We start from the raw sequence: 27,683 nt of genomic DNA, 5'->3' as shown, positions 1-27,683 counted from the left end.
ATCAGTTAAATTGATATGTAAATTAAAAGCATTATAATCCATTTTTAATTGTTTATAATCGTTTATATATGAAATTTAACGAGACTGACAAAAAAAATCCAAAATAATTGGATGAATATCCATGAAACTCCAGTGCGGGTTTGTTGAGCCTGTGCAATAAATTCCAATTTGATATGAATTGAATTAAAGCAAAACCCTGTCTGCTTAGATATCCCTGTCAACGTGTCTGACCTAAATTTGGGTGATATTTGATCGCATTTGTTTCTTTTTTTTGTAACTATAACGTTAAGTGTAATTGGAAAAATTGATGTCTAGTAACTCAATTTTGCTAGTAGTTTACTTGCGAGAACACGACAAAAAGCAGCTATAATAAGTGCAATAATAAAAAAAAAAGAAATTAACCTCCAATTAGCAAACATTTGGTCTAGGATTCGACCCACTAACTACTGCAATCAAGAGACTTTGAATCTCAAGAACTAACCACTCAGCGATGCCGCACGCTTAACCTCTGACAAACACTAGTCACGATTAAAGCAGCTACATATGCTAATAAATTGTGAACAGCATTCAGAAAAAAGTGGCACCAAATACAAATAGACACAACTTTGCAAGTAATAGTTTGGTATATAACAAACTGAAGGCATCCACACTACTTTTGCTTGTAACAAATCGCAAAGCATACAGCCACATTATGTATAAATTATGCATTTCAAAAATTGCGAGATATGTTGAGTTAAAAAATTTCTTAATTCGAGTTTTAATGATGTCATGTAGTTTGAAACAAAAATCTTTTTCGAACCATTTAATGAATTAAAAATGCATCAACTGTGTTATTTTATTATCATTCGAATTTCAATTGATAAAAGCTGCAAAAGTGCCCCAAAAGTGGTAACAAAATTTGCGACTTAGGTTAAAAAAAAAGAAACTTGAAAGTTTTGAATAATACACAAAGCTGAAGCTAGTGTAAGAATCAAAACAGTATTGACACTCGCTAATTACCCCGTTGGGCCAAATTGCCACTTTTTGATCATTATATATTTTTTTAATTTCGAAATCCTGATCAAATTTTTTGAATGTTACAAACTATTTTGTGATGAGCTGTTGTACAGAGAATCGAATTGTGTCTGCAAGAAAAAACGCGTCAAGAACAAGCAAAGCAGCACATGTTTTGGGAAGGTGTTTTGATTTGGATGTACTACAAAGTTCTTTTAAAAAATTGCTAAGCAAAGGGGAAATTCGGGAAATAAAATATCGCAATTTTTTTATTTGAATAAGTTTTTTTCATAAAAAACTTATGCTTGGGTTCATTTTTTGGTCAGGCCATAAGAAGAAAATAAGATAGTTATCGACTACAAGGAATTATAGCACGATAATGTTACGGACATATTTAATGCCAGAGCCAGCATTTTTCTTCAGTTACCGTTATAGAAATTTTTTTTCAGTATTCAAAAAAATTCTTAGACAACTTGGAGATGAAACACTACGGAATGGTTCAGGCAATTGGAACAATTTGGACTGTTTAAAATAGTCTTTTTTGGTGTCTAAACAACATAGATATTCCAATGTTTTTGAAAACGGGTCTAAGACAGAATTTTGCGTAATAAATAGTTCTAATTAGTTGCAGGGGAATTACATAACTGTCGGTTGAAATACAAATCCAATCGTAAAAATATACAATAATTATTCCCAATTCAAAAATTCAACTACAAACTGCGATCAAATTGTACAAAATCATATCACAAATCACATATTGCAATCAGAGACTTTAAATGGAAGCTATTCAAAAATTTTAGCCTCAAATATTTTTTGCGTTTACAAAATCTGACCATTTTTAATTTCAATTTTTAATAAGAAAGCAGCTGGAAATAAGCTAGGCTAGGTCCAAACTTCGGTTGCAATGTTTCCAGTCATAACTCTGGATGTGTTTCTTAAACATGAAATTCACCGTCTTGAGGCCAATTTTGATTTTCGTCGGTTCCATTCGGCTCGTGTTGTTCCGAAATACTATAGGGCATATTCGCTTGTCGTTCGGGCGAATTCAGAACTGGAAGTTGGTTGTCGAAAGGGACTCCGTCAATTGGCTGGTACTCACGGGACAAAGGTCGAAACTTCACTTGCTTTGGGGGAGTGTTTGACATTTTCTTGGGGGAGCTTGGCACCTCGTTTTGGGGTCCGTACAAATGCATTTCGGGGGCTAAAATGTGCCTGGGAGACGAATTGACATAAGTGTTGGCTACAAACTCCTTCTGCTTATTGCTTGCTTTAGCCGAATCGTATTTTGACCCATTGCGTTTCGATTGGCAATACCGATTTGACACGTAAAGGATGACAGCGAAAAGGATAATCGAAATGAGAACCACAGATAAAATAATTATGAGAACCAAAGTTGCAAACGTGGGATGATCTTCGTGTTCTTTTGCGTTTAGTTTCAAAACTGGTGTTGCCGCTGCTGCTACAGTAGTCGTCCCGCTAGCGCAAAGATTCCGGTCTTCATAATCGGCTTCATTTATCACATTTCCATCATTATCCAAACAGTTAATTTCAATTTGAATTGAGGGTTTCAAGCAACGTCGCATATTCGCAACTGAATCGGTTAGATTGCAAGAGCAGTTTAGCCTGTTATCCGTTAATTCCAGGACATCTAGCGTCTCAGAAATGTCGCAGAACATCCTTTCAAAATCGAAATTGGCGATTTGCAAGTTCGACACTTTTAGTTCTTTCAAGGAAATAAGGTTATGGAAAGGATTTATGTCGAAACTTTCCATATTTGGCAGAGATATTTCCAGGAATTTGAGAGTAGTTGGAAATCGAAAGTTGTCGCGATAGAAAGCATTAGATGATAAATTAGCATCGGAAATGTTGAAAGAAGCTCGATTTACTTTCGTGTTTAGATCGGGATACATTTCGGCATACATTTTTTGAAACTGCTCATTATCCCACAGTTTTTGCAGGTGATGTTTTAATGGAAGCGACTGCCAGCAGTAGTAATCAGAGGTAAAATTCTCTTTGTGAATTCTGAAAAAACACTGACTTTTATCCTTCAAAGTTCATCTCTGTACCTTCAAGTGGAGTATTAAATTTTCAATTGAATATTTTTTTTCTTAAAACTGAAGAAAGACTTGATGGAACATAATTAAATTGTATATTACGAATAATTTGAGAATAATTTTAATATTCATGCGTTTTAATCGGTAAAAAAACAGATGGCTATAATGTAATATTCTACCAGTGGCGGTTTTAGGGGCGACTTCGGAGTCCCCGCATCCAGTTTCAAGCGTTAATGATCGATTATAATATGATTTTAGTACCAGTCTTACGAAAATTGAGAAAAAACTGATTTTAATAAATTAATAATCTATTATAAGCTCTCTTTTTGAAATCAAATATTTGGTAGAAACTTTCCAAAAAAGCCCAAACACTCCTGTTTTAACATTAAAATTTAGCCCAAACTCTCCTGTTTTAACACGAAGGGGTATCTATAGTGCTTTGAGAAAGCTCAGAAAACCAATTTGGTCGATCTACAGAAAATTCATCAAACATTTTGAAAATTTTTGAAATTTTTCCGAAAATTCGCCTCCCCCTCCAGAAAATCCTAGATCCGCTCCTGATGTCTATCAACAAGTCTAAATTTTCTAAACAAAATCAAGATATACTAATTTAAATGCAGTTTTTTAACAAAAGATTCTGATTTATTTTTTCATAATACTAAATTTAGTAGAAGTTTACTCACGTAAAAGGCTGACTGCATGCGTCTAGTTGGGTCGACGAGGAAACGTCGATTAGAGAAAGGAGCAGAAAAGTAGTCGCAAACATTTTCCGACAACTGTCGCCAACCAAACTCAAACTAGTCCGGGGGTTCCAGCAACTGGCAAAACTAACACGACGGGTCATTTTCATTGTTTTCAATTTCTGTTAGACGATTTGTTTGTTTATCGGTTGAAATATTAACCCGGTAGCAAGTTGAACCCAGTATGTAGCTAAAATAAATCTGGAATCAGTTTAAACTAAAGCCCGGAGCTGACAACTCTACCGCTTTACACTGTGTAATCACGCTAGGTTGTTGTTTTGAATTAAATGTCAGAACGTTATATCTTATTAGAACGAGTGAGTGTTAGAAATTTCAGCTGAAAGTCAAGGAATGAATGAAATTGAATTAGAAGGCTGTCCAGTGCAAACTTGGAATAAAATGTTTCCCAATCCTTTTACGATCTGCCAATTTACAAATTTGACAGGTATTGGTCAGATATTTTCTAACTGGAATTTTTTTCGATGAGAGTAACTTGTTTTAGAGTCACAATTTTCGGAAATGATTTAAAAGGTCCAATGTTTTAATGGCAAAGGCATTTTTTAAAAAAAACAAGGGAAAATAGACAACTTTTGAGTTAATTTGATTAGATTCAAGACTTTTTCCAGACAATGCGACCCGGGTTTGCATTAAAAATGAACCGAGAAATCAGTTAATGTGAAAAAATTCAATCAGAATTGCCCAAATTTAGCCCACACAAAGGGATTGCGATGCTGAAAACTGGCTTTAATGGATATAACTCAAATCCATTAGAGAGTACAAAAGACCCTCCTGCCTGGGCTAAAAATGCAATGTACCAATCAGGTAAAAGAGATAAAAGCTCTTCTTATTATCAATAAATTGCCCTATAAAAAATTGAAGAAAAAAACGTGAATAAAACCCCTCAGGTAAGTCCGCAGGGCAGGTACCTCAAAATCCCCCAATTGTTCAACTCAAGAGCACAGCCAGTAAAAAATAAATGTAATACTGAGTATATGTTAATATTCCTCCGACAATCGCCTGGATTTTTGTTAGATTTAAGACTCTTCGTAGTCAGAATTAATTTGGGTTTTGCAGCGGTATGGCAATTCACAGCGGGGTTAAATTTGGCACGCTTAGTAATTGGGGTCTATTGTGAAGCTGATTTTGACAGTATTGTAGCCTCTGATTTCATTAGCGATGCATAGAAGATTTGAAGACTAATTCTGAGACGGGCTAAAAATCAATTGAAAAAAAAATTGCTCGTGATTTTTTCTCCTAGAAAACAGGAGGAAAACAGCGGAAAAAATGGCCTCTCAAATGAATTCTGGAAGCTTGGAAGCTGGAAAATCAACACCAGAACACTAAGGGGTCTTTGTTATCATTGTGCAAAAAATCGATAAGGAATTTGCAGACTGACTTCAATGTTCTTTTTCATAACCAAAAAAAAAATGATATTTTTATATTTTCCAAAAAAGTAAATAAGTTAAGCTACAAAAATTGAATTTTTTTTGAGTAAGTGGAAAAATAACTATTGTCAAATAAAAAAAAAACCTCTGCAACTTTTAAACTCAGACAGCAATTTTTTCAAGTCTTAAAACTATTTCCAAATTGATCAGACTAAAAATTAAAGCGCCAGATATCGTATCTTCAAATGGCGTCCATTAAAAGCCTTTCTCAAAGGATTAACTTTGAAAGAAAATGGCATCAACTTGGCAGCAGAAAAAAGAATAAAGACGGAAATTTTGTCGATTTAAGACGAATTCGCTGTAAAAAGATCCAACAAATCTCTTTAATTGATTATTACGGCCGAATCACGGCGGGTTTTATTGGCATTAAGAAGGGAAATCAAAATTGGAGTCCGTGATTTGGTTTGCTTTTAATCCGTCAATATCTTGGGCTGAAAAGTCGCAAAAAATGCCCCAGAAGTCGTTGCATCAAAAAGTCGAAAAATGAGATTCGCATTTTAAAAATTATTATAATAATTTAAGAAATTGTTTTCAGGCTACAACTTAGTTTTAAAATAAATGCGCAAAGGAATAAAAATCAAAATTTTTAGCCTTGTTATTATCAAGTAATTATTAGTACAGGTATTCAAAAATGCAGTGAATTTCGTCTTTGAGAGGTTTTCGTTTTTGAATGATGGTGAACAAAAAATTTTTCGACCAAGTAAGCATTTGGCTAAGTGGCTTTTTGCACCCTGCTTCCCAGATTTTTGGAAGTTGGGAAGGGCTTAAAATTACAATTGGGCTGCTGGCAAAAATTTGGTCCCACGTCCTTTCTCCGCTGATTAAAGAGAGTTCTTCTGCAAGGAATAAAAATGGATTTTATATAAAAAAAAATAGTTTATTCAATCAATAATCAGGAGAAATGTCGTGATCAAATTATCTGATCAGAAAGACAAGGGTAAGACAGGCTACCATGTTGCTTAAGGCTGCTTCATCGGGTTTCTAATTTTAAAAGCTAATTGGAAATTCTAGACGATTTTCAAGATTTATTCAAAAATTGATCCATTTTTTGTCAACTGATAGGTGAAAGTAAGAATTCAAAACATTGAGTTTCAGAATATAAACTTCCATTTTTTCATTCTTTCAATTTAGTTCTTAAGTCAGATACAAAAATGAAGAAAAAATTTTTTTCTTGCATGAAATTTTTTATCAAGTTCCATTAAAACTGCAGTAACAAAACAAACTAACCTTTCAGTATTTCGATGACTAAAAAGGCTTTAATCGTCTCATTTGATTGGAAGCTATGCCAGTTTATATTTCTGAAGGAACATAAAGAAAATGAGTTGTACCACTCTGTCATAACTCAAGATGGTTTGTTTTCAAAACTGACGACATGTTGACACAAAAAACTAATTAATTCTAGTTTAATTTGGGCCAGAAAGCGATTCTGTATTGACCGTTTGGGCTAGAGTGACAAAGAAAGTGCTCATTTCAAAAGACTCTGGCCTAATTTCTGGGTGGGTATGTTTGCTCTTACCAGCTCAAAGAGTAAATCTGCTAACCAAGCAAATGTCTTCTTAGATAAGGACTCATTATGAGTGCTCGTTGACCGTTTGAGCAAGATTTACGAAACTATGAGTACATGTATCGATATTTTAATTGCAGAAGAAAAATTGCGGGAAGAAAAATTGAAGCAAAGATATATTGATACAACTGAATAATAAACGAAGTAACTAATTGGAGTTGAAATTTTTTGTAATTTTTGGGTTTCTAAGAATTTAACAAAAAAGAGCAAATATAATATTTTCTATTTCCGTAAAACCATATCATTGCTGTTGAAACATTTGTCACTATGTCTTAAAAATTTTTTAGTTTCTCTAAAAAAATTCTATGAAATTAATAAAGAAACTTTTTGCCACCAAGCATTTTACAGTAGCCATTGAATGACTAAAACTAAACTGATAGGAAACTATAATGATAACATAACACTTCTGTTTTCGTCACTCTGATTTTGCACAGAAGACTATGACAACCGCCAAACTCTTTCTATCTAATAGAGCACTCGGACAGCAAAAAAATTTACAGGCTTCCATGTATTTTAGATCAAAACAGACATAATTTTGAAAAATCTTTTATATGTGTAATTTTAAACCATTGGCGTTGACCGTTCGCCAGCTAGATCGTTTGTTTTAACTTGTTTTTCATTGATACCAAAAACAAAATCAAAATTATTCTCCAATATATTGAACTATTGAAAAAAGATGCAGTTTTTTTTAATGCTTGATTACTTGTAAGTTTATGAATGATTAACAAAAGTTGCTCATTAGATCAAATTTTCAATGTTTCAAATGCTCTTTAAGGTCTATCTTTTTTCCACACACTTTTAATGAATTGCCAACAGATTAGGTAAAGCCGGTTACTATGCAAGCAGCACAAAATGTTCCGACCTAAGGCTTAAAAAAACAACAATTTTTTTTCCATTTTAGAGTAGATCTTTCTGCTTTATGTGATAAAAATTTCTGAACTAAAAATTGAAAGCTTTGGCATATTCGACTTTCATAGCGAAAAAAAAGCAAATTAGTAAACCATTTTTTCAGACAAAATGACTGGAAAAAAGCTGAAAAAAAAACGGCTCAATGTAAGCATAAATAAGCCTGCTCACTCGCTTCATTTCCTCGAAATTGGAAAAAAAAATATCTAACGAGGTTTCCTTTACACTGAAAGAAATTTTGAAACTTTTTAAAGTTGTTCGAATCACGACTGAAAGGGCTTCAACATGATATATCACTCGACCTATTCCGATGGCTTTTTGTTCTACATGATTTTGCGTGAAAAACAAAACAGAAAAAACTAAAACACACCCGAAAACAAAGTTCAGACTATGAGAATTTTCATTGAATTGTTTTTGACTATCCTCGCCACACAGGGTGTAGATATTAAATATTTTTCTTCCACCGATCCTCCTACTGCGAAAAATTATCTTAACGCTTTTTTCGGAATGAAATTTGGAAACAACTATTCAAAATTGATCTCTATTAGCAAAATTTTAAAGAAAACTCAAAAATGCAATTCTATTCTTAATCAATGTTTTAGTGTTTTCAATTTTCTGCCTAAGAACTGTTTTTTTTTTGAAAAATGTTTCAAACTGTTGATTGGAATTGGCAGCTACGATAAAAATTTGGTTTTAAGCTATTCTTTTTTGATTAACGATTTATTGCTACATTGGCTTATTGTACCAGCACCAATATATGAATAAGACTGAATGGTCTGAATTTGCCTAAATTCAAAATAACTGGTTTTTGATCTGGATAATTTTGCCGCTTATGCGTCAATAAGACACAATATATTGATCATTGTTTATCCCATATTGGCTTAGCCGGATGCTTTTAAACTTTCATATTTTAACAGATAGCAATATCAGGTTGAATACGTCGTTATTTGATTCTAAGAAACAATTCTTATACAAAACTCTCCGTGTCAAGAAAAACTAGTACACTTTTTCTTATACGTTTTTCAGACTAAACCAGGTGGAATATGACGAGAAGCTGATCTTCCAAGTTTAGTTACGGTTCCGACTATTGAAAATGGAAAGAAACTTAGTATTCGGGTGTGTTTTGCCTCTTTTTCTTTTTTTTCCACGCAAAACAAGCAAACAAAAAATCATCAAAATGCTATAACACATTAAAACATTTTCAATCGTTTTCTAAAATTTATCTATTTGGACTATTAGGAGAAATCAATTAATTTTACTGTAAAGAAAACAAATTTTGGATGTGTTATTTATTGCTTAGAAGGCAAAAAAGATTTTCTAAGTTTTATAAATGCAGAAAGTTTTCAAAGAATTTAAAATAAATTAGTTTTTATATTTTTCATTTTTTGTAATCTACGGAATCTACTAATAACCACACTAATTTGAAGAAAAGTAGAAAAAAAAACGACTTTTTCTTTTTTTTATGAATTTGGTCGGAACACTTTGTGCTACTTGCACAGCAACGGGTTATTCTTGTTTCAAATTTAACGTTGTGTTATTTCTCTCTTTCTTTCATTCACATATGGTTTTTAAAAGATAACAGGAAATTTAGACAACAAAAATTGCAAGCAAAAAATTTTTTACTTTCTTTTCTTTTTAAGAGCAACTTTTTTGGTTTTTGATCTTCTTTCAAATCAATTTAGTCGCAATCCGTTTTTGCAATTTTTCCGTGAACCAGTTTTTTTTGTTTGAATTTGGTCATTCACACTACTACTTAATTGAAGACAATTGACTTTTTGTTGGCCTTCCAAATAACTGATTTATGGGGAAAACAACAAAAGCTATCCTGTCGAAACAGAATGCAACAAACCGAACCCCTAAGGATCGAGGATTACAAATTAAACCCACAAAAGATCTTTTTAAATCTGCAATTCAGAATTCTCTGGCCGAGTTTAGCGGCTTATCCGATTTTATCAAGTTGGGTTAAGTTGGGTATAGAGACAGTTAATAAAATTAGAGATTCTTTTAAGCCCGGAATTCCGACAGATTGACTCTAATTATAGCCTATTCACTGCTTCATTGTCACCTCAAGGGTTGAAGTGCAAAGGTAACGCTAGAACAAGATGACTAAATATGAAAGGAGAAAATATCATAAACATGTCTTGCTTGAAAAACTTCAAAAAAACTTTATGAAGCTAGCTTAATTGTGACTAACCTGTGAAAAGGGATTTTTAGACGCTCCTAGAAAGTCGGTATGTTTCGACCGTCTCGACTAATTTTCGAACTTGCATTGAAAATAAAATAGTCAAAGTTAAATTCAAACGTAAGATAGTGGAAAAAATGGGTGACAATGCTTTGCTACTAAATATTCTCGGAGAAAAACTAGTTTGCTTTGAATTTCTGCATCAAATGTTTACAGAAAGCAGAATTAGTCTCATATTTGGAATTTTAATATATTTTTCAAAAGACTGGTTTGAATAAATCAGCTGATATTTGAGAAAAAGATAAGAGGATTAGTGTCTATAGAATAATTCTTCTTTTAAAAGCCACAAATAGCCTCTTTTTACTATTTTTGTGAGAGGATTAAATGCAGCAAATGATATGCCACTTCTTCTGTGTAAACTAGTATTTCAATGACAACATCCTTAAATTGGTTGGCTAATATAAAAAACAATTCAGCGTAATTATCAAAATCAAAATCAACAAGACTGCTCGTATCAGGGCGAAGCCCTGAATGTTCCGACTGCCTTTTAAGGTTTATGGAGCAGCAGTAATAACATTAAAAAAATTAAATGAAATAAAATAAAACGACATTTTTTTTTTCTAAAATTTGAAATTTTTTATGATAATCATCCCCCACACGCCATATAAAGTACAAAAGAATAAATTTCGCTCCTAGTAACAAATCAATTATGGCAAATAAGCTTCGTTCAACCAATTTGGAACGATTTATATGACGGATTAAATCTCCGCTTACGCGTTAATAGCGCGAATTACATCGCGCGTTAATTGTCCCAAATTGGTCAAAATGGCCAAAATAGCAAACTTTAAACCCTCATAACTTTACGAAAAATGATCACAGGTGAAATATTTTTTTCAAATTTAAGCTCAGGACAACAATACCTTTTGAATGATATAAAAAAATTCCGTCAAAAACGGCTAGTTAAAAAGTCGAAATTTGTCTGAAGAAAAAAAAACCCACCCCGAGCACAAATATTCCGTTACTTTCGTATCGAAAGTCGGAACAATAATTCTGCAAGTCAAAAATGGTTCTGAGAGTTTCTTGAATTTCGTAAATTTTTCGACGTTTTTTTTTAAACAGAATTCCTCATTCTCTGTACTTTGTAAAAAAAATGCAGATATGTTAAAACCTACTGCAAACCGCATCGCAAATTTACATGACTAAATCCCAAAATAACTCTTGTGTAAACGTATTCGCCTTTTTAATTTTCCAATTCAATTATTTTATTATTGATGACATTTTTATTAATTAGGTCATCGAGCTGTTTGTCAACATGCAAGACTAGTCAGGAGAGGGAAGACCTTTAAGCAATCATTGACCAGTAAATGACAGACTCAATATTTTGCATATACTTTAAGAAAATAATATGTGCAAATTGAGTCAATATTTGTACTGGATTTAATCTATATTATTCTACCTGTCAAGACCAGTTACTATCAATGTCTGGCTATTCCTGCTGCATTTGATATGGCCAGGGAATTTTAATCGGAACTGGCGGTGTTTATTTTCCATTTAGGAATTTTAATGGACTTTTTTTATAAAAATTGCTGGCATCTGATGGGTTAGAACAAAATGTGAGATGCTAAAAGTCAGCCAGCATGATACTCAGATTGTTCATTTTCATGTTGTGACTAATTAGTGAAAAAAAAGTAAATTAATCAGACGTGGGTTTGAAAAGTTTTGGAAAATATTTTTTGAGCCCAATAGGATTTCAATTCAAACACCGTTATAACTTTAAAAATTATTCTAAATTGTCTTTTGCAGCAGTTGATTTAGGAGGGTACTATTTCAGTACCTCCTATTTTGGCTGACTGACCCTAAAATTTTTCTAAAGGCGCCTTCTGCGCCAAAAGAAACAAAGTTGGGGGAGATCGCGCACCAAAAAATGCAATTTTTTCTATCAAATTATCCAAAGTGCCTAAAAACGCCTCTTCAAAACTATTTTTCAAAACGACAACAATTTTTGCGTATGAGGTTAAAAATAACTTGTTGTATAGGTATAGGGAAATTAACATTAGTTCCTAACAGTTTTTATTGAAAGACATAAAACTAGCAGGCATGCACGCCGACTTAAAAATACTTACCTTTAATAGTTCATCGAATAGCGATTATTTATAAAAATTGTAAATACAGTAAATAAAAATTGACTTTTTCAGTGTTAGTATGAAAGGAAAATGTCAGCTGCAATCTGTCCCCATAGCAGGAAAAAATCATATCTATCTTCAGGATTTAAGAAACCCAACAGATGGAACAAGAAAAAGAAGGAAAAGAATCAAAAGACTTCAACAAGCAGTGGTAAAATATACTTTTCGATCAAACACAAACGGAATGATTTCGGAAACTGCAATTTTCAACTTCATACAAAACATACTTTAATACAGTAGTGCGTTGATAAGGCTCGGAAATTCAATCTAAATAAAAACAGTAACAAGACTGCTCGTATTACGGCTAAGCCCTGAATGTTCCGACTGCCTTTTAAGGTTTATGGAGCAGTAAAAACAATAGAAAATTAAATGTAATAAAATAGAATGAAAAAATTTTTTGAATAAAATTTGAAGTTTTTTTATGGAATCAACCCCCCACACGCCATATAAAGTACAAAACGATAAATTTCGCTAATTGTAACAAATCAATTAGGGCAAATAAGCTTCTTTCAACCAATTTGGAACGATTTCTAAGAGGGTTAAATCTCCGCTTACGCGTTAATAGCGCGAAATATATCGCGCGTTAATTGTCCCAAATTGGTAATCTTTAAAAAGTTTACGAAAAACAATCACAGGTCAAACTTAAGCTCAGGAAAACATTACCTTTTGAATGATATAAAAAAATTCCGTCAAAAATGGCTAGTTAAAAAGTCGAAGTTTGTCTGAAGAAAAAAACCCACCCCGAGCACAAATGTTCCTTTACTTTCGTATCAAAAGTCGGAACAGCAAGACTGCTCGTAACGAAGCCTTGACTGTTCCGACTGAGCTTCATATGTTGGAAATATCGTTTGAAAGCATTATTTAAAAAATGAAAAAAAAAATTTTGGCAAAAAACTTAACAGATATAATGAATTATTTTGACCAATTTAATCTTTAAAATAAATTTTTAGGGAGCTTCAAAATACTTTTTTCAAATTTTGAAAAATCCATTGTATTTCATAACAATTGATTATAATACTTTTTTCAATATAATCGATTGGTCTCTGTTCATAAATTTAACGTAATTGGATCTTTGTTTTAGATGTCAATTGTTTATTCCACGCTTTGCAGTGTTCTGCAAATCAATAACCCGAACGAATGCGTTCAGCCCCATGTACAACCCCACCAACACTCCCCCTTTTTGGAGGCGAGGGTCAATGCGAGATCAAAAAGGGAGAGCAACAAAAAGGGAAGTAAATTGGATAAGGAAGGGTCAATGATGATCAGCAAAATGGAGAAAAAAAAGTTTGTTCAAAAATTTGGGAATAGAATGATTGGAAAAAAATGATTTTTAGAGCCGAAATAAATGAAACGTCTTGAGCCACAAAAACTGTCAAAATTCGATTAGATTGCACTGTTTTTGAAAATTTTGGACTTAATTCAGAATGAAATCATAAATCATTATAATTAATTATAATTGATTAAAATGGGTTTTTTAAATGAAAGAAGTATTATATTTTACTTTTTATTTGACTATAATCGATTGATTTCGATTATTTTAGTGACTGAAAAAAAATCCAATATAATTGATTGCTATCCATGAAACTCCATAAGTTTGATGAACTAGAAACCCAGGGTGAGAAATATTTCAATATTTTTCAAGTACAGTTCTATGAAAAAAAAATTTTAAAAGCCAATTATAAAATGCCCTCAGTTTTGGAATTTTACTGACTGAAAAATGAAAAATTGAATTTAAATCAGCGCGGTTTGCAAATGAATTTTAAAAAAAATCATAAGGCTTCTTGTACGAAACTGCCAGAATATGCGATGCTTTTTATGATCCGCATGTAAAGATGCTGATTTTCAGAACTTTTCGAGACAATTTATAGGGGCAGCCAAATTGGGAAAATAGTTTTAAGATGTCACATGGCTCGCATTTTGATGAGCTGTATCTTAATGCTAGTGTACATTGGCAACAAAAGCTTTTTAGGGAAAATCTGGATCTGATCGACCAAAAATCGTTTCAAAAACGTCGTAAAATGGTGCAAAAGTGGAAGGAGTTCAACTCCCGAAGAAGATGAAGAACTTCATACCCCCTTGCCCGCTAAGTTTGCCTCTGATTTTAGTCATGATTTTCAAGTTTTGGCTTTTCTTGAGCCTTTTGTCATATCAGAGAAAAAGAAAATTGGTCTAAACTTTAAAATAAAACTAATACTTACAAATTATAAAATCTGCATCAAATCCTGGTAGTCTAATTAATTATAAAACAAACTGAAATTAAGAAATTAATTCAAGTTATTGAGAAGAAAAAACGCCAAAGAGTCTAGATGCTTAAATATTTGACCTCTTAAAATGCCTTTTTGTGCTTCGGATTTAAACGAACAAACATAAAATAATTATTTGGCAAATACTTCATCAATCCCTCTGAAGATTTTATAACAAGAACTATCAAGACAAATCCGTATGATTAGAGATAACAATCTATCAATAACAAACAGGATCTCTTAAGAAACAAAAGAGCTCTTCCAAACCTCTGTATATGTTTGTAACTAGTTGGCTATTGTTATGGTAAATAAATACAAAAATACAATCTGTACCATCAAATGATGTTGAGGCTCCGTTTGGTTCTCGATTTTCTTTAACTCAAGATAAATCGACTTAAAAAGACGTTTTCCGAACTAAGTACCGATTAGAGTATCAAAAAAGATTTGGGATTATGAAAAGGTTTAATGCAGATTTTCAGATGTCAGTCAGTTTTTGAAATAACAAACTAATCGATGGTATTATTCAGCTTGCTAAACCAATTTTATTGATTTAATTTGCGACAGTTTCTTCTTAAGACACAAATTTTGTTTCTCTAAAATAATTCTAAAATAACATGGCGTTAAAATTGATTCAGATGAATTAAAGCCAGTTATAATTAAATTCTTCAAAGTGGACAATTGGTTTTTTAGATTGTTTTTATAATATATAAAAAAAAAATTTGCAAAAACGTGATTTCAAAAACTGATGTTTTTCCAGCAAAGGTGTAAAAATTACACGAAGAAAGTGCCTTTCTGATTAAACCTTACGTTAACGGTTTAAATCAAAGCGTTTACTTATCGGTTTCGTGTTAATACCAATTGAAAGCACTGCAAATAACAAAGATTGGCTCTGAAATCATTACTGAGGACGATTTTAAATAAATTTTAATTTAATTTCTTGTTTAATCTCAAAAACAGTTTGAACTGATCAAACCAATTGCAAATTTATGCAAAATTGATTCAAATGAAATGCTATGTGCTGTCAAATCTTGAGGACGTTTTAAAATAAATAATCTGAATTGATCTTAGTCTTAATTGCTCGTCAATAAACTGTTCAGTATTTTGACCTGATTTGAGGCGCCAATAAAAGTATTACCTGAAGAAGTATGTCAAAATGCCATAAAACTATCACCCAGTTTAAAAATCCATGTAATAATCCCTTTACCCACCCGGAGAATCAAGAATTTCGGGGAAAAATATGTTTTTTGTGGAATTCTTAAAATCACCGAATAAAACATATATACCGGAGAAATTAATCAATATTTTAGATTTTTCATTTTGAGTAACCTGGTCAATAGACATAAATTGAAAAATTTATTGTCAAATTGTAAGTACCTCTGGAGGTGGTTAGGAAATTAGACGACAAGCATATTAGTTGGCTCCAGTAAAACGGAATTTGAACGTTAAATGTTATTCGCAAAACTAGCATTTTGGACGAATTATTGCTTCGAACAAATTTTCACTAATGCAAAAAGTGCTTATAATCTCTTTGCATATCAAAAATTTTTTTATGAATGATTTATAAAACGTTAATTCAAGAATTAGAAAGCATTTTGAAATGAAAAATTGTACAATTGTGACATGTGAAAAATTGGTTTGGATTTAAAAAAGCTCGAGCAAAAACTAATTATAGTCAAAGAAAGTTAACTTTAATCAGTAAAAAAATTTCACCAAGTTAAAAATACAATTACGTCCAACTTCGTAGTTTCCATTTTTGCATCGACGTCTAAATTCAAATTTTGGTCTTGTCTTTTTTGCTTTTCGTCTTATTTTCTAGACTCCCTGGAGCATTTTTCTTCCGACTTGAAATTAAACTTTAAAAAAAAAATCGAATCAGAGTTTAATTTAAATTTGGTTAAATTGCTCGATTTTAATTGGTTGAAATTTTTACTTCAGAAAGTAGTGGAAACCCTTCCCTGGAACTCAAGCTGCTTATTAAGCGCTGTGACCTGTCAGCGAGCGTTTTTTAATGATTTGAAAAAAATTGTAAAGTTTTATTGATTGTAAATCGACGTATTGCTAGCAAAAAGTATCTAATTTTTTAAAGTTAAAAAATCAAAGAAAACGGGTTTGACTCCAAAATTTTGTTCTCTAATTAACGGTTAAAAAAATCTATTCTCCAATTAACTCTATTCTCAAATTAACTGTTAAAACTGCTATTTTTCAAGTTTTCATTGATCACGCAGACGGCAAAAAGATCCAGTTCATTGTGTGGTTTTGTTTTTGAATATGCTATAAGCGTTTTTTTGTTTCCAGACCTTGATTACTATACGTTAAGAGAAAATTCAAAGCATCAAACATTTAAACAACTTTTATTAAGTATTACAGATAAGAGAAACGTTCAATTTTAGTTGTTCTTTTTGGGCTCTCGAAAGGAATGCTAAAAATATGTAAATAGACGAACTGTATGACAAGTCGTCTTTCAGAAGCTAAAAATTGTTTAAAAAAACAACCAAAGCCTCAAGCATCCAAACACTTTGAAATTTATGTTCATATCTGGAAACGCTAATTTTTTGTCAATTTTTCTCTTTTTTTTTTGTTAAAGAAACTACTTGTTATGGGTGAGAGAACCAATATTACGTTTTTTGGTATAATATTTGCTGCTTAAGAAATCGGTAAGGACAATTTCTTAAATTTCATCGGTCTACGGTATGCCAGAGTATCAGAGAAATGCCAAATTTTACCTATAGTAGAAACTGCATCAAGTGTAGTGTCACTAGCAGGTTGCCACCAGTTTCGAACCAATGTTGAAGGCTCCAATTGCTTTTTTAGCCTTAAAAATAAGGTCTGAAAGTTTTTTTGTTTTTGGAAAAAAATATATTTATTGGCCTTGCTGGATAAACATTGAAGATTTGTCATAACTACAAGTTTTTTTGACTGTATAGCTTGACTCAATCGCGCATTTTCTAAACTATTTGATTTTTTTGCGCTCGCTAGATGTACAAAAAGTGTTAGCCGGAATAATTAGCACAAGTGGTGTTTTCTTCTTTTTTTTGGCAATCTTTATTTATAGTAAATTCTGAATCCAACACTCTGTAAAATCCCATTGAGGGGAAAATACCATGCTTTAGGTTAAATTAAAGTTGTATAAGAAAGTCTTTATAGTCCGTTTTCTATTTTATTTTCCTGAATGATCGTTTTAAAAAATTTAAAGGTCATTTGATTAAAAATGTCATCAGAATTTGGCTGAAGGTAGATACAATTTTTGTTCTAATATTTTGCGGACAAAACGAGAGACTACGAGATTTCAGAAAAGTTGAAAAAAAATACTAAAAAGTATAGTATCAATATCAACTTTGTTTTTTAAGGTTTAACACGGCGTCTATCAATCTCTCAATGCTTTGACTCCTCTTCAAAATAAAACACCTTTAATTAAATTATATTTATAAAAAAAATTCCCTCCTACATCTTGTTAATTGCACATAGAAATATTTCTCATCAAAAAGGCGTTATTTGGACCAACCAATTTAACTCACTTGATTCAATTTTGAGCAAGGAGAATTTTCAGCTTGCATCAGAGATCTCCTTGCTCAGAAAAGAATCAAAAGAGTTACATTAAATGGTCCAAATAACGCTTTGTGGATGAGAAATATTCTATTGTGTAATTAACAAAGCGTGAGAGGAATTTTTTTACTTAAATAATCTAATTATGGATGTTTTATTTTGTTGAGTGGTCAAAACATTCAGAGATTTGCCTTGATACAAGCCGTCTGCGTTAATCCTCAAAAAAGACTACTCATCAAAAAACACCTATAGTTAGATTACTTATGAAAACTAGTGTAACCTTTTTGATTAATTTCTTAGAAAGGAAATGTCTGACGCAAGCTGAGAATTCTTCATGCTCAAAATTTAATCAAATAATTAAACTGATTGGTCCAAATAACGCTTTTTAGATGAGAATTATTTCTACGTGCAAAAAACAAGGCGTAGGAGGGGAAAATTCTTACAAATAATCTTAACAAAGATGTTTTAACTTGAAGAGGAGTCAAAGCATTGAGAGATTTGTCTTGATACTAACCGTCTGCGTAAAAACTCAAAAAAAATTAAGTTGCTATTGACTCTCTACTCCTTAGTATTTTTGTTTCAAACTTTGGATCACAAGAAAAGTATAATCCCTGGCATTACATGTTTCGATCACAAGTAATTTGACGCGCGTTTTTGTACTGCAATCATTTGACGCGTGTATCCAAATACTGCATTCATTGATGCAAACATTTCGTACTTCACGTTGAGATGTGAGCGGAAGATTTTCAAAAAAAATTCAACATTTTTGTCATTATTTTTGAAACTTTCAACGCATGTTTACTTCAAGCAGAATAAGGGCAATCTGAAAATTAAGAGTGTTACATTGAAATGAGCAGTCTTGTTAATGATGTTTTTTTTTTCAGTTGAAAATTTTTGGAAGAGTTTGCTGAAAGCGTAAGACCGTGTATCATTGAATAAAATTTTACCACTTGAGAAATCTTTTGCTTTGATCATAAAATAATTAACTGTTTGAAGTTACTGAGACGTTTAAGCTGCGGCGTTTAATAAAAGCAACTTTGAAAGCAAGCTTCATTATTTGATTTGTGTTTTTTATATATATCCCAGCCCATGCTTTTTACAAGCTAGCTCGAAAATATCATTAATGTATATTACTTCTTTTGCATACCTTTGAAAGTATCTCATAATTTGGTTTCATTGTTTTGCCGACGAATGGCCCTTGGTCTTTTTGACGACAGTTTGAACAATAGAAAACTTCAAAAATAAACGCAAAAGAGATCATTTTACTTTATTTTGTTTTACATTAAGTCTTCAACCTCGGTCAAAATAGTTTTTGACTCTTTTTCTGAGTGTTTTACTGATTGAAAAAAAAACATTTCCTATTTTTTTTTATTTTGCAAATTGCCTAACGTAAAAATTGAACAAAAAACGTGCTTTTTTGGTTGAAAAAAAAATCAATATGGTTTCTGTTATGAAATCACATAATATTGAGTCCCATAGAATAAGCCGCAACGCTACAGCGTTGAAAACATGGAACAATTCATCTGTACGTGGATCACCTGCGCTTTTTACCACAAATTCCACTCCAGCTTCAAAAAATAGTTCCACAATTCAAAGCAAATTGCTGAAAAAACCAACAACAATTCCCGAATTGTTGCCGCCAAAAAACGATTCTCAGAATTTGGAGGGAACTTTGATGTCCAGTTCTACCGCTTACATTGAATTTCCCTGGACTTTGATCAAGTCTAAAGACGTGACTAAATTAGAAGAATGGCTGAAAACGAGCAGCTCTGAAGTGAACAATTTAAACCCAGAATTAGGGCTGGGTTTGTTGCACATTTCGGCCGCAAAGGGAATGCTTGAGTTTTGCAAGACACTTTTGAAACACGGTGCTGACCCGAAACTGAAGTCAAGAAAAGGTAAGATTGATTACATGCCAGCAAAGGTGTAAGTTTTCAGATACAAACCGGCTTTATCAGTTGAAAAGAACTCAACTTTTGAGAAAATTAGTATTAGTTTATTTTTTTGTTGAATCTATTTTTGTTATTTTTTTGTTGAAAAAAGAATCCAATCAATTTTAACCCACGATTAGATTTCGGAAACACGTATTGTATCAAATAAAAAAAACAGAAAAAAAACACCATTTTAAAATTCCGTAATTTTTAGGTTGTGGCGTAATTCACCTAGCGGCTCGCCACGGCGCACAGAATGTACTGGAACTTCTCTTAGATTTTGAGCCATCTTTAATCGGTGAAATCAGTTCAGACGGGTGGGGCTGTTTGCATGAGGCAATTTCAAATGGAAAACACTCTGTGATCCAGTTTCTGGCGGAGAAAGGAGCCGACATAAGTGAGTTTTTAAAATGTTTTTATAGTGTTTCATTTTGGTCGACCTTAAGAAAATTTCACAACCACACACGAAACAATGATAAATCGTAAATTAGACCCTGACACGGATTTGGTCGAAATTCTGTCTAAACCTATTTTTTTTAGAACTGAAATATATTTCATCATGATTTTAAATATCAACTTCTCAAACATTTACAATAACACACGTTATTTAAGTTATAAGACTGCCTATCCGCAAAGAAAGGACCATGTACGGACTATTCGAAAACATTTTATGATCCTCAGGCATTTTCCGCGGATAACAGCGTTGTTGAAAAATTTTTGATAGTTAGAGACTGCACTAGCGCCCTTAATGAATTTACTATTTAATACCACCGGGAGAAAAACTATACATCTTGATTCTTATTAAAACAACAAAACTTTTGCCAAATTACAAAAACTTTTAAATAAATTTCTTTCGTTTCAAGAGGTCTTTTCTGTTTAGATCGACCAATGCGAGACAAATTAGAAACGCCCCTTATGACAGCCATAAAAACAGGTAACATTCAAACAATTGAGACAGTCCTGAGTCTAAATCCAAACCTGGACCTTCAAAACTCATCAGGCCTGACAGCTTTGATTCTGGCATGTGGATCTGGTCACAAAAGTGAAGTTTTCACCAAACTTTTGGACCAAGGAGCTGATTTGAAACTGACTTCAAATCGTGGCGCCAGCTGTGCCCATATTGCAGCTAGAAACGGACAAATTGATATTTTGAAGATCATTATGCAAAAAGAGGCTTCACTTTTGCGTAAGTTTATCATTCAAACTACATTCAATTATAGCTTTTGAAAACAATCAAAGTCTGTTTTGTCAACTTGGTGTGACTATTGAATCGTATTGTTTTTGTTCATAAAAACGTTCAAGAATCCTCGAAAATAAACTTAAGTTTCTTTGATTTATTGAGAAGCTTGAACAGTTTTTGAGTTTGTTCATTAGGTGAGATAACTCAAGCATTGAGTAAAAGGGCACGCTATGAATATTTTGGACTAAATTTTCAAGCATGGCGGGATAATGATAATAAATTTTTGTCTTGGTTTTGAAGTAGCCTGGAAGCTCAATGTTTGTATATGCCAGCTCAAATTGGCTGGTATCAGAAAAGGTTCAGCGTAAAAAGGTCATTTTAAGTTTTCTACTTTTTTTTATCGATTTGATTGATACTAAAACATTTAACGTGTGTAATATACAAGACTGATTTAAATTATCCGGTCAAAACAAGCAACATCGGATTTTTTAAACAAGTTTTTCTAAATTGGGTTAAAGTTAGACCGAAGCTGAAGAAAACAGAAGTTATCTAGAATTTTACCAGAATTTTGGTGGTGCACGGGCAAACTATTTTGTGAAATTCGGAGCCAAATTTTTGCCCCAAAAATCGATCATTTTTGCTCTTTGAGTTATTCAAAAATAACGCTAAAACAAAAAAGTCCAAAGACAAGAAAACTATACCAAAAGAAGTCTTACACAGTCCAAGAAAGATTTAGGTTGGTTAACTCCCCGAAAATTATGGGCGAAAAGCTTAAAAATTGTTGTTACGCAAAGATTTTGAGATTGAATTGGTAAAGATGACTTTTTTGACTATCAAGTAACAAACTTTTCACTTACATATAATTTTGGAGGTTTAACCCTTCTTAAATTTTGTTGTTCTGTAAAAAAGACAACGATTGATTTCTCATTCTCATCAAGTAACTAAATTGTTTCAGCTTCATAGTTGATTAACAGACAAAATCAAAAATGCCCCAATTTTGGTTAAAAGGTTAGGTCCATGTTTCACAAATTATATTGTGAGGTACAATTCTAAACAACTTCTGTTTTCTTCATTTTCCGTCTACCCTTAACCAAATTTCAGAAAAACGCGTTTCAAAACACCAATGCTGTTCGTTTTGTCGGTAAAATGTAAACGAGCACTGCATACACATTTATCTGTTTAAACGCTAAAAGATATTTTTATGTTAATTAATGCAAATTATAAATATTAATTTCATCTGAAACTTAGGATAGCCTGTTGCTCTGCAATTAGCACAGAATGTTCCGACCACATTTTCAGAAAAAAAAATTGTTTCTTTTTTCTACGTAATATAATACAACTAAACGGACGCGTAAAAGTTTAATGAGTTGGTTAATGGTTTACTAAAATTAACAATAAAATTTAAAAAAAACTAGTTTTCAAAAAGTTTTTTTTTCAATTTTTCGCACAAAATTTTTTTTTTAAATTTTGAAAGAGTTTTTTTGCCCGATAAGAGCTAACTAAGGGTTCCAAAATTAATTTTCTTCTTAGTAAAATTAAACTTTTTGCAGACTGATTTTCTAATTTCCATATGAAACAATTGTTACTCGATCGCTTTGCTTGCTGAAAAATGACGAAAAATCAAAAATTTCAAATCGGTTTTCTCCACTCTAGGATTTTTTTTACAAAATGTTTAATTGCGTTCGAATTCCAACTAGAAGGGCTTTAACATAATAAATCACTTGAATCTGTTCGATCATTATTTCTGGTACCTGATTTTGCATAGAAAACGAAAAAAAATTTTGGAAGAAAGAGAAAACAATTAAAACACTCCCGAATACAAAGTTCCTTTCCATTTTCATTGGTCACAACACAAAGATCAATGGCAGTACTTATTTTACTAATAATAAAAAGCAATTATCAATCTCTTTTAAAGCCACATAAAGCAAAAATAAATTGTGTTCTGAAGCAAAAACAAATCTCAAATACGGAAGACGTCTTTATACGTTGATTTAGCGGTGTTGTGCGACCGTCGAAAGTTGGAAGGAATTTTCTTAGTTCTATCAACATTTGAAAGTTTTCTAGTTTTTCTATACGAATCCTGGCTACCATGGCTAGTTTTTGTCAAAAAACTTTTCAATCTGTTAGTAAATATGTTGAAGATTTTTCAAAATACTCAAATAAATAAAAAAAACGCAAATTTTTTATGATTATTTGCAGAAAAAATTTTGACAATTAGATCTTACTTTTTCCAAAAACTCAAAAAATTGCGTTAAATTATAAAAATTATTTAGAATTTTATTAAACAAAAGACAAAGTTTTTGGACAACTCGAAATTGAAAAAAATTACAACAATTTTAGCTAATTGAAAGAAAAAATTTAGCGAACAACAAATTTATAGAAAAAACTGATCATATCCTCAGAATTTAGTCTAAAAATCAATAAAATTCCCCATGATTATCAATTCAAAAGCAATTGAGGCATCCATTTTAAAATTCTGAAGAATCAATTAAAGCCTTAAAAAATCAGCCAGCTAACTAACATAAGTTTTAGTCTAAGATGTGTTTGGATGTGCATTTCAGATATTGCATATTTTAATTCGAAAATTCTGAAACTGTATTGAAAAAAAATCGTATAAAAAATATTTCAAGACAAGCAAAATTTTTAATTTTTTGACCTCACGTAAAATAAAACATTCGAAAAATTCCATTATTTTAAATAGTTTAAAAGTTTTGGAGATGCAACGCTCTGAACACAGATTTTCATGTTTTTTATAAGATTGAAAATTAGTCAGGCGTTGGAAGTTTGAAATTTTAAAGAATGAGCGTTTTATATTAAAAACTAGAAATTGTTTAAGAAACTTCAGATGGAGCTCGAAAAAATAAAGGTTTGCATTTTAGAGCCGTCTGTTTTTTATTGAACATTTTGTAATATAAAAATTAAAATAAAAAACCATTTCATCACTTTTCATTAAGGTTTCAGCGATTCGAAGTGGATTCTTAAAAAAAACTATCAATCTTTTCTAGGCATAGTCAATTTCCATTTTTCTCATTCTTCACATTTTTGTTGAAGAAATCAGTGAGAATGCTTTTTCTTGCGGCTTCAGGATGTTCTTTTGCTTGTAGTATTTTCTTGCGGTGAATATACTTGCGGCTTCGGGGTGTTTTTTTTTGCGTATAGTTTTTCCAGATATAGTACCACTATTGCAGCCAAACATTGGTCAAGTTGTAGTAGACCTGAAGCTAGAGTTCATCCTCACACACTAGCATTGCTATGGCAAGGCATCGAAATCACAATCTGATGATCTCGAAGTGAACATGTTACATTTATGCTATGTGACTTCCTCAAAAGTTCATAATTTGTGCAAAAATTTTCGAATTTCGGTTGCTTTTCAAGAAACTTTGCAAAAATTAAGTAGAGTTTTATTCGTTTTGAAAAATGAGGTTTTGAAAATTTTTAATATTATTCTTCCGCAAGCAAAGTTCCAGGGCTTGATTGATTTTTAGTGACTTGAATATATAAATTCGCAGAAAAAAATGGATTAAAATCAGCTTATTTTTTCAGTCGGGAAGACGGACGACAACTGGAACCCATTGCACGAAGCAGCTGACTCAGACCAGAGTGACGTCATTCAGTTCCTACTAGCAGAAACTTCTCTGTTAATCGACGAGCAGACATCGACTGGAAACACTGCCCTGCATTTAGCAGCAAGAAAATGTAACCTGAATGCTCTTTCGGCTCTCTGCACTCAATGTAAAGAGCTTCCTGACTTAGTTCTGAGAAACAAAAACAGGCAAACGGTCAGCGATGTTCTTGAAGCGCACCCAAAATCGAACGAAATAGCTTGGAAAATGAAAGAAATCATTAGAAGCCTCGGCCCTAAATTTGAGCCGGAAAAAGTGAAAGCATCGTCTTCAAAAAGCAAAAACAAAGCGGTTTCGGCTGGATTCGATCCTGGTACCTCTGAAGTATCGAAATCAGTCGATGTTTTCCTTTCATACAGCTGGGCCGACGGCATTTTAGTTGACCAAATTTACGGAAAACTGACTCAAAAATGTTTTCATGTTTGGCAAGATAAACAGAAAATAGGACCGGGCGACAATCTGTATGGAAAAATACAAGAAGGTGTACAAAGCTGCAAAGTTTTTGTCCCATGCTTGACGGAAAGCTACTTAAACTCCGCAAACGCCAGAAGCGAATTTCATCTGGCAAAACTTTGGAACAAAAAGATAATTCCGCTAATTCTGGATCGAAATTTGACCAAAAAATGGCCGCCAGTTTCGGAGCTAGCACCTTTGCTGGCACCGCTGGTTTACTTGGTCGTTACCGACGATAAAAATGAACTTATTTTAACAGAGGTCGGCAAACTTTGTTCAAGGATTTCAGCAACTGAAATTGACCACTCCATTTAATGCTAACAACCTGACTATGAATTGTTTAAGCCCAGTTAGAATTTAAAATTTAGAAGTTCGTTTTTGTAATGAACGTTTAATACAGACCAAATTTTTTCACGACAAAAGTTTTTCAAACTTTATGCGACGAGCTTTCTGTAGGAACGCCCAAATCGGGAGGCCAAAAAAAAAACAGATCCTACGCCATAGTTCCTATTCTTCAGATTACTCTATGAAACCGGTTTTTTAATGACCAACCCTGAAATTGTTTTAATACCTCGGCGTCATTAGTCATTATGCATTAAGCTCAAGGGGATTTATGCAACACGGTTTCCTCAAAACTTCGAAATTCCTTTATAACCATCAAACTTGGTATACGTTCTCGGAAAAAAGTTTGGCCCAAAATTATTGACTTTAGCAAAACTATCTGGGTGATCATCTCAGAAAACAATCTAACCCCTCTCCAAAAAGAGTAAACCGTTCCCCTCCCCTTTCCCGCAATCTGAGACGCCTAGTTGGAAACAATTTAATATAATTTGTAATACTTCACGGAAAAGCAACGACCACGCCCTTGCAATAATTGAATTGCAAATTATTATGATTCTTTTTAGAGCCACCATATATGTTTTTAATTAAAAATAAAATAGGCGTTTTACCTTGACTCTGACTAGGACGCTGAATGAGCTGCTTACAGTAAAATGGAAAATTGGGATATAATAGAACCTGTTTGTTGACTCTTGTTTGGACAATAGATTGAAAAAGTATAAAGACTGTTTAACAAAAGTCAATTCAGCAGTCTACAGAAATAACCCCCAACTTCCCTTTGCAACCAAATATTTCCTTCCAGCCGGATTTTGGTTCATTTTCCAAATGGGTTAATAATCTGAACCGGTAGTAGATTGCGAAGGTGTCTTAAAAGGGTTTTTATCTTCGAAATTCAGGATAATCAGCCCGCTTTGAACCCACAGGTAAACTCCCCATTGGAACTTCCGATCGGGGTGATAAGGGGGCGGAAAACCCAAGGGGTTTACCCGTCACGAGGTCGACCCGGACAACCCAGTCTAACAATACGCCTCAGTTGGGTTTTTATTTAACACTCAAATCTAATTCCATTAAGAATAATAGATAGTTAAGTAACTTGAAAGGGTTTTTTATAACAATAAGATTATAAAAATCTCTTTTGTAACTCTTTTTTTTCTGCTTTACACGCAGTCAGGCTAAAGAAAATTTAACATGAGTTATAATCATGATTCTCAGATAAAATAAAAAAGCAAGCATATCAGTGAAAATTTTGTTAGATGTTTTTTAACATAAACATGATGGTCAAAAAATGACACCACGTAATTTATTTTTTAGAAAATTACTAAGAAAGTGCGACTGACCGGAAAAGAAAAAGTGCTAAAGGTGTGAAGAATGTTTACATTTTTAGGGTTTTATTATCCTTTCACGGAGGATCGTTGAATAGTTAATCCACATGGTAAATTGATTTACACCATAACTTCCAATAGTGTCACATATCTACCCCACCGATTAAATAAGTTTACGAAACAGGATAAATTTGGTTAGAAGATAACAATAAACTCAAACTTGGAAACCAAAACAAATCCATGGGAGACCAAATTGGTAGTTGCATATTTGCTTATACTCATTGCAAGAGCGAATATATATTTTAGGAATTTTGTTTTATTCGCATTTTGACACCCCGCCGACAGAGCGCGCCAGTATAGCCATAAAACAGTTTGAGGTAAAGAGAGAAATCAGGGAGTTTTGACCAGTTTGAAAGAGCTGTTTTTCTTTCAGAAAAAAAAGAAATGAAAAAAAAAACGATGAAATTCCAAACAAAACAAGAAAGACAAGACTGTTTGTATTAGGTCAAAAGCCGGGATGAACTAATTGCCGTGTCTAAGCTTCCTTAAATTTTTAAATAATTTTTCAATTTTTGTTATTTTTGGACATAACCATTTTTATAACATATACCGTAACGGTATGCGTATACCGTGCATTCTTAACGAGATCGTCAACTATAAAAAATATATCAAACTAACCAGGGGCGGATCTAGGATTTTCTCGAAGGGGGTGGATTTTGAAAAATCGAAAGTTTTGTCGACCTTTTTTTTAGGTCGACCGAATTGATTTTCTGAGCTCTCCCAAAGCACTACGAAGACTCTGTTTTGGCCGAAATTTCTGCGGCACATCCGAAAATTTGAAAAAACAGGCCGAAAAAAGCGAAAAAGGCCTTTAGAAAAATTTTAGGGTCCGTCACCAAAAATGGATATATCAAAATAGTACAAAGGGGACCCTTTGCGTCGGCAGGGGTTGAATCCCTAAAAGGAAGCAAACCCCCACCCG

At 32.6% G+C, this 27,683-nt stretch overlaps 2 protein-coding genes across 6 annotated transcripts; one reads left to right on the top strand and one right to left on the bottom strand.

Moving 5' to 3' along the window:
* Positions 1–1,601: 1,601 nt before the first annotated feature.
* On the bottom strand, positions 1,602–26,910 carry LOC134848177 (uncharacterized). 5 transcript variants are annotated; one of them, XM_063865544.1, is made up of 3 exons: positions 26,717–26,910; positions 3,731–3,977; positions 1,602–3,015 (listed from the first exon to the last, which is right to left on the bottom strand). In XM_063865544.1, exons 2-3 carry the CDS (start codon positions 3,895–3,897, stop codon positions 1,929–1,931), a joined length of 1,254 nt encoding a protein of 417 aa, XP_063721614.1. In that variant the 5' UTR covers positions 3,898–3,977; positions 26,717–26,910; the 3' UTR covers positions 1,602–1,928. The 5 variants fall into 5 exon arrangements, with proteins under 5 accessions (XP_063721614.1, XP_063721612.1, XP_063721613.1 ...); XM_063865542.1 differs by lacking the exon at positions 26,717–26,910 and adding an exon at positions 25,991–26,688; XM_063865543.1 differs by lacking the exon at positions 26,717–26,910 and adding an exon at positions 6,460–6,761.
* Positions 19,022–25,402, top strand: LOC134847897 (ankyrin repeat and KH domain-containing protein 1-like). Its single transcript, XM_063865159.1, has 4 exons — positions 19,022–19,751; positions 19,999–20,181; positions 20,665–20,970; positions 24,508–25,402. Exons 1-4 carry the CDS (start codon positions 19,292–19,294, stop codon positions 25,353–25,355), a joined length of 1,797 nt encoding a protein of 598 aa, XP_063721229.1. The 5' UTR covers positions 19,022–19,291; the 3' UTR covers positions 25,356–25,402.
* Positions 26,911–27,683: the final 773 nt, after the last annotated feature.

Source organism: Symsagittifera roscoffensis, chromosome 6, assembly GCF_963678635.1.
Source record: "Symsagittifera roscoffensis chromosome 6, txSymRosc1.1, whole genome shotgun sequence".
NCBI classification, from domain to species: Eukaryota; Metazoa; Xenacoelomorpha; order Acoela; family Convolutidae; genus Symsagittifera; species Symsagittifera roscoffensis.
Note: the sequence above shows the minus strand (reverse complement) of the source record. Positions and strands in the feature narration are given on the sequence as shown.

Excerpts from the sequence above, each read along its gene's own strand:
- LOC134848177 (XM_063865544.1), bottom strand. The coding sequence starts at position 3,897 with ATGAAAATGACCCGTCGTGTTAGTTTTGCCAGTTGCTGGAACCCCCGG. Across the intron at positions 3,016-3,730 it reads GCATGCAGTCAGCCTTTTAC|AATTCACAAAGAGAATTTTA; the intron begins GTGAGTAAACTT and ends GTGTTTTTTCAG.
- LOC134847897 (XM_063865159.1), top strand. The coding sequence starts at position 19,292 with ATGGTTTCTGTTATGAAATCACATAATATTGAGTCCCATAGAATAAGC. Across the intron at positions 19,752-19,998 it reads GAAACTGAAGTCAAGAAAAG|GTTGTGGCGTAATTCACCTA; the intron begins GTAAGATTGATT and ends CGTAATTTTTAG. Across the intron at positions 20,182-20,664 it reads GGAGAAAGGAGCCGACATAA|ATCGACCAATGCGAGACAAA; the intron begins GTGAGTTTTTAA and ends TTTTCTGTTTAG.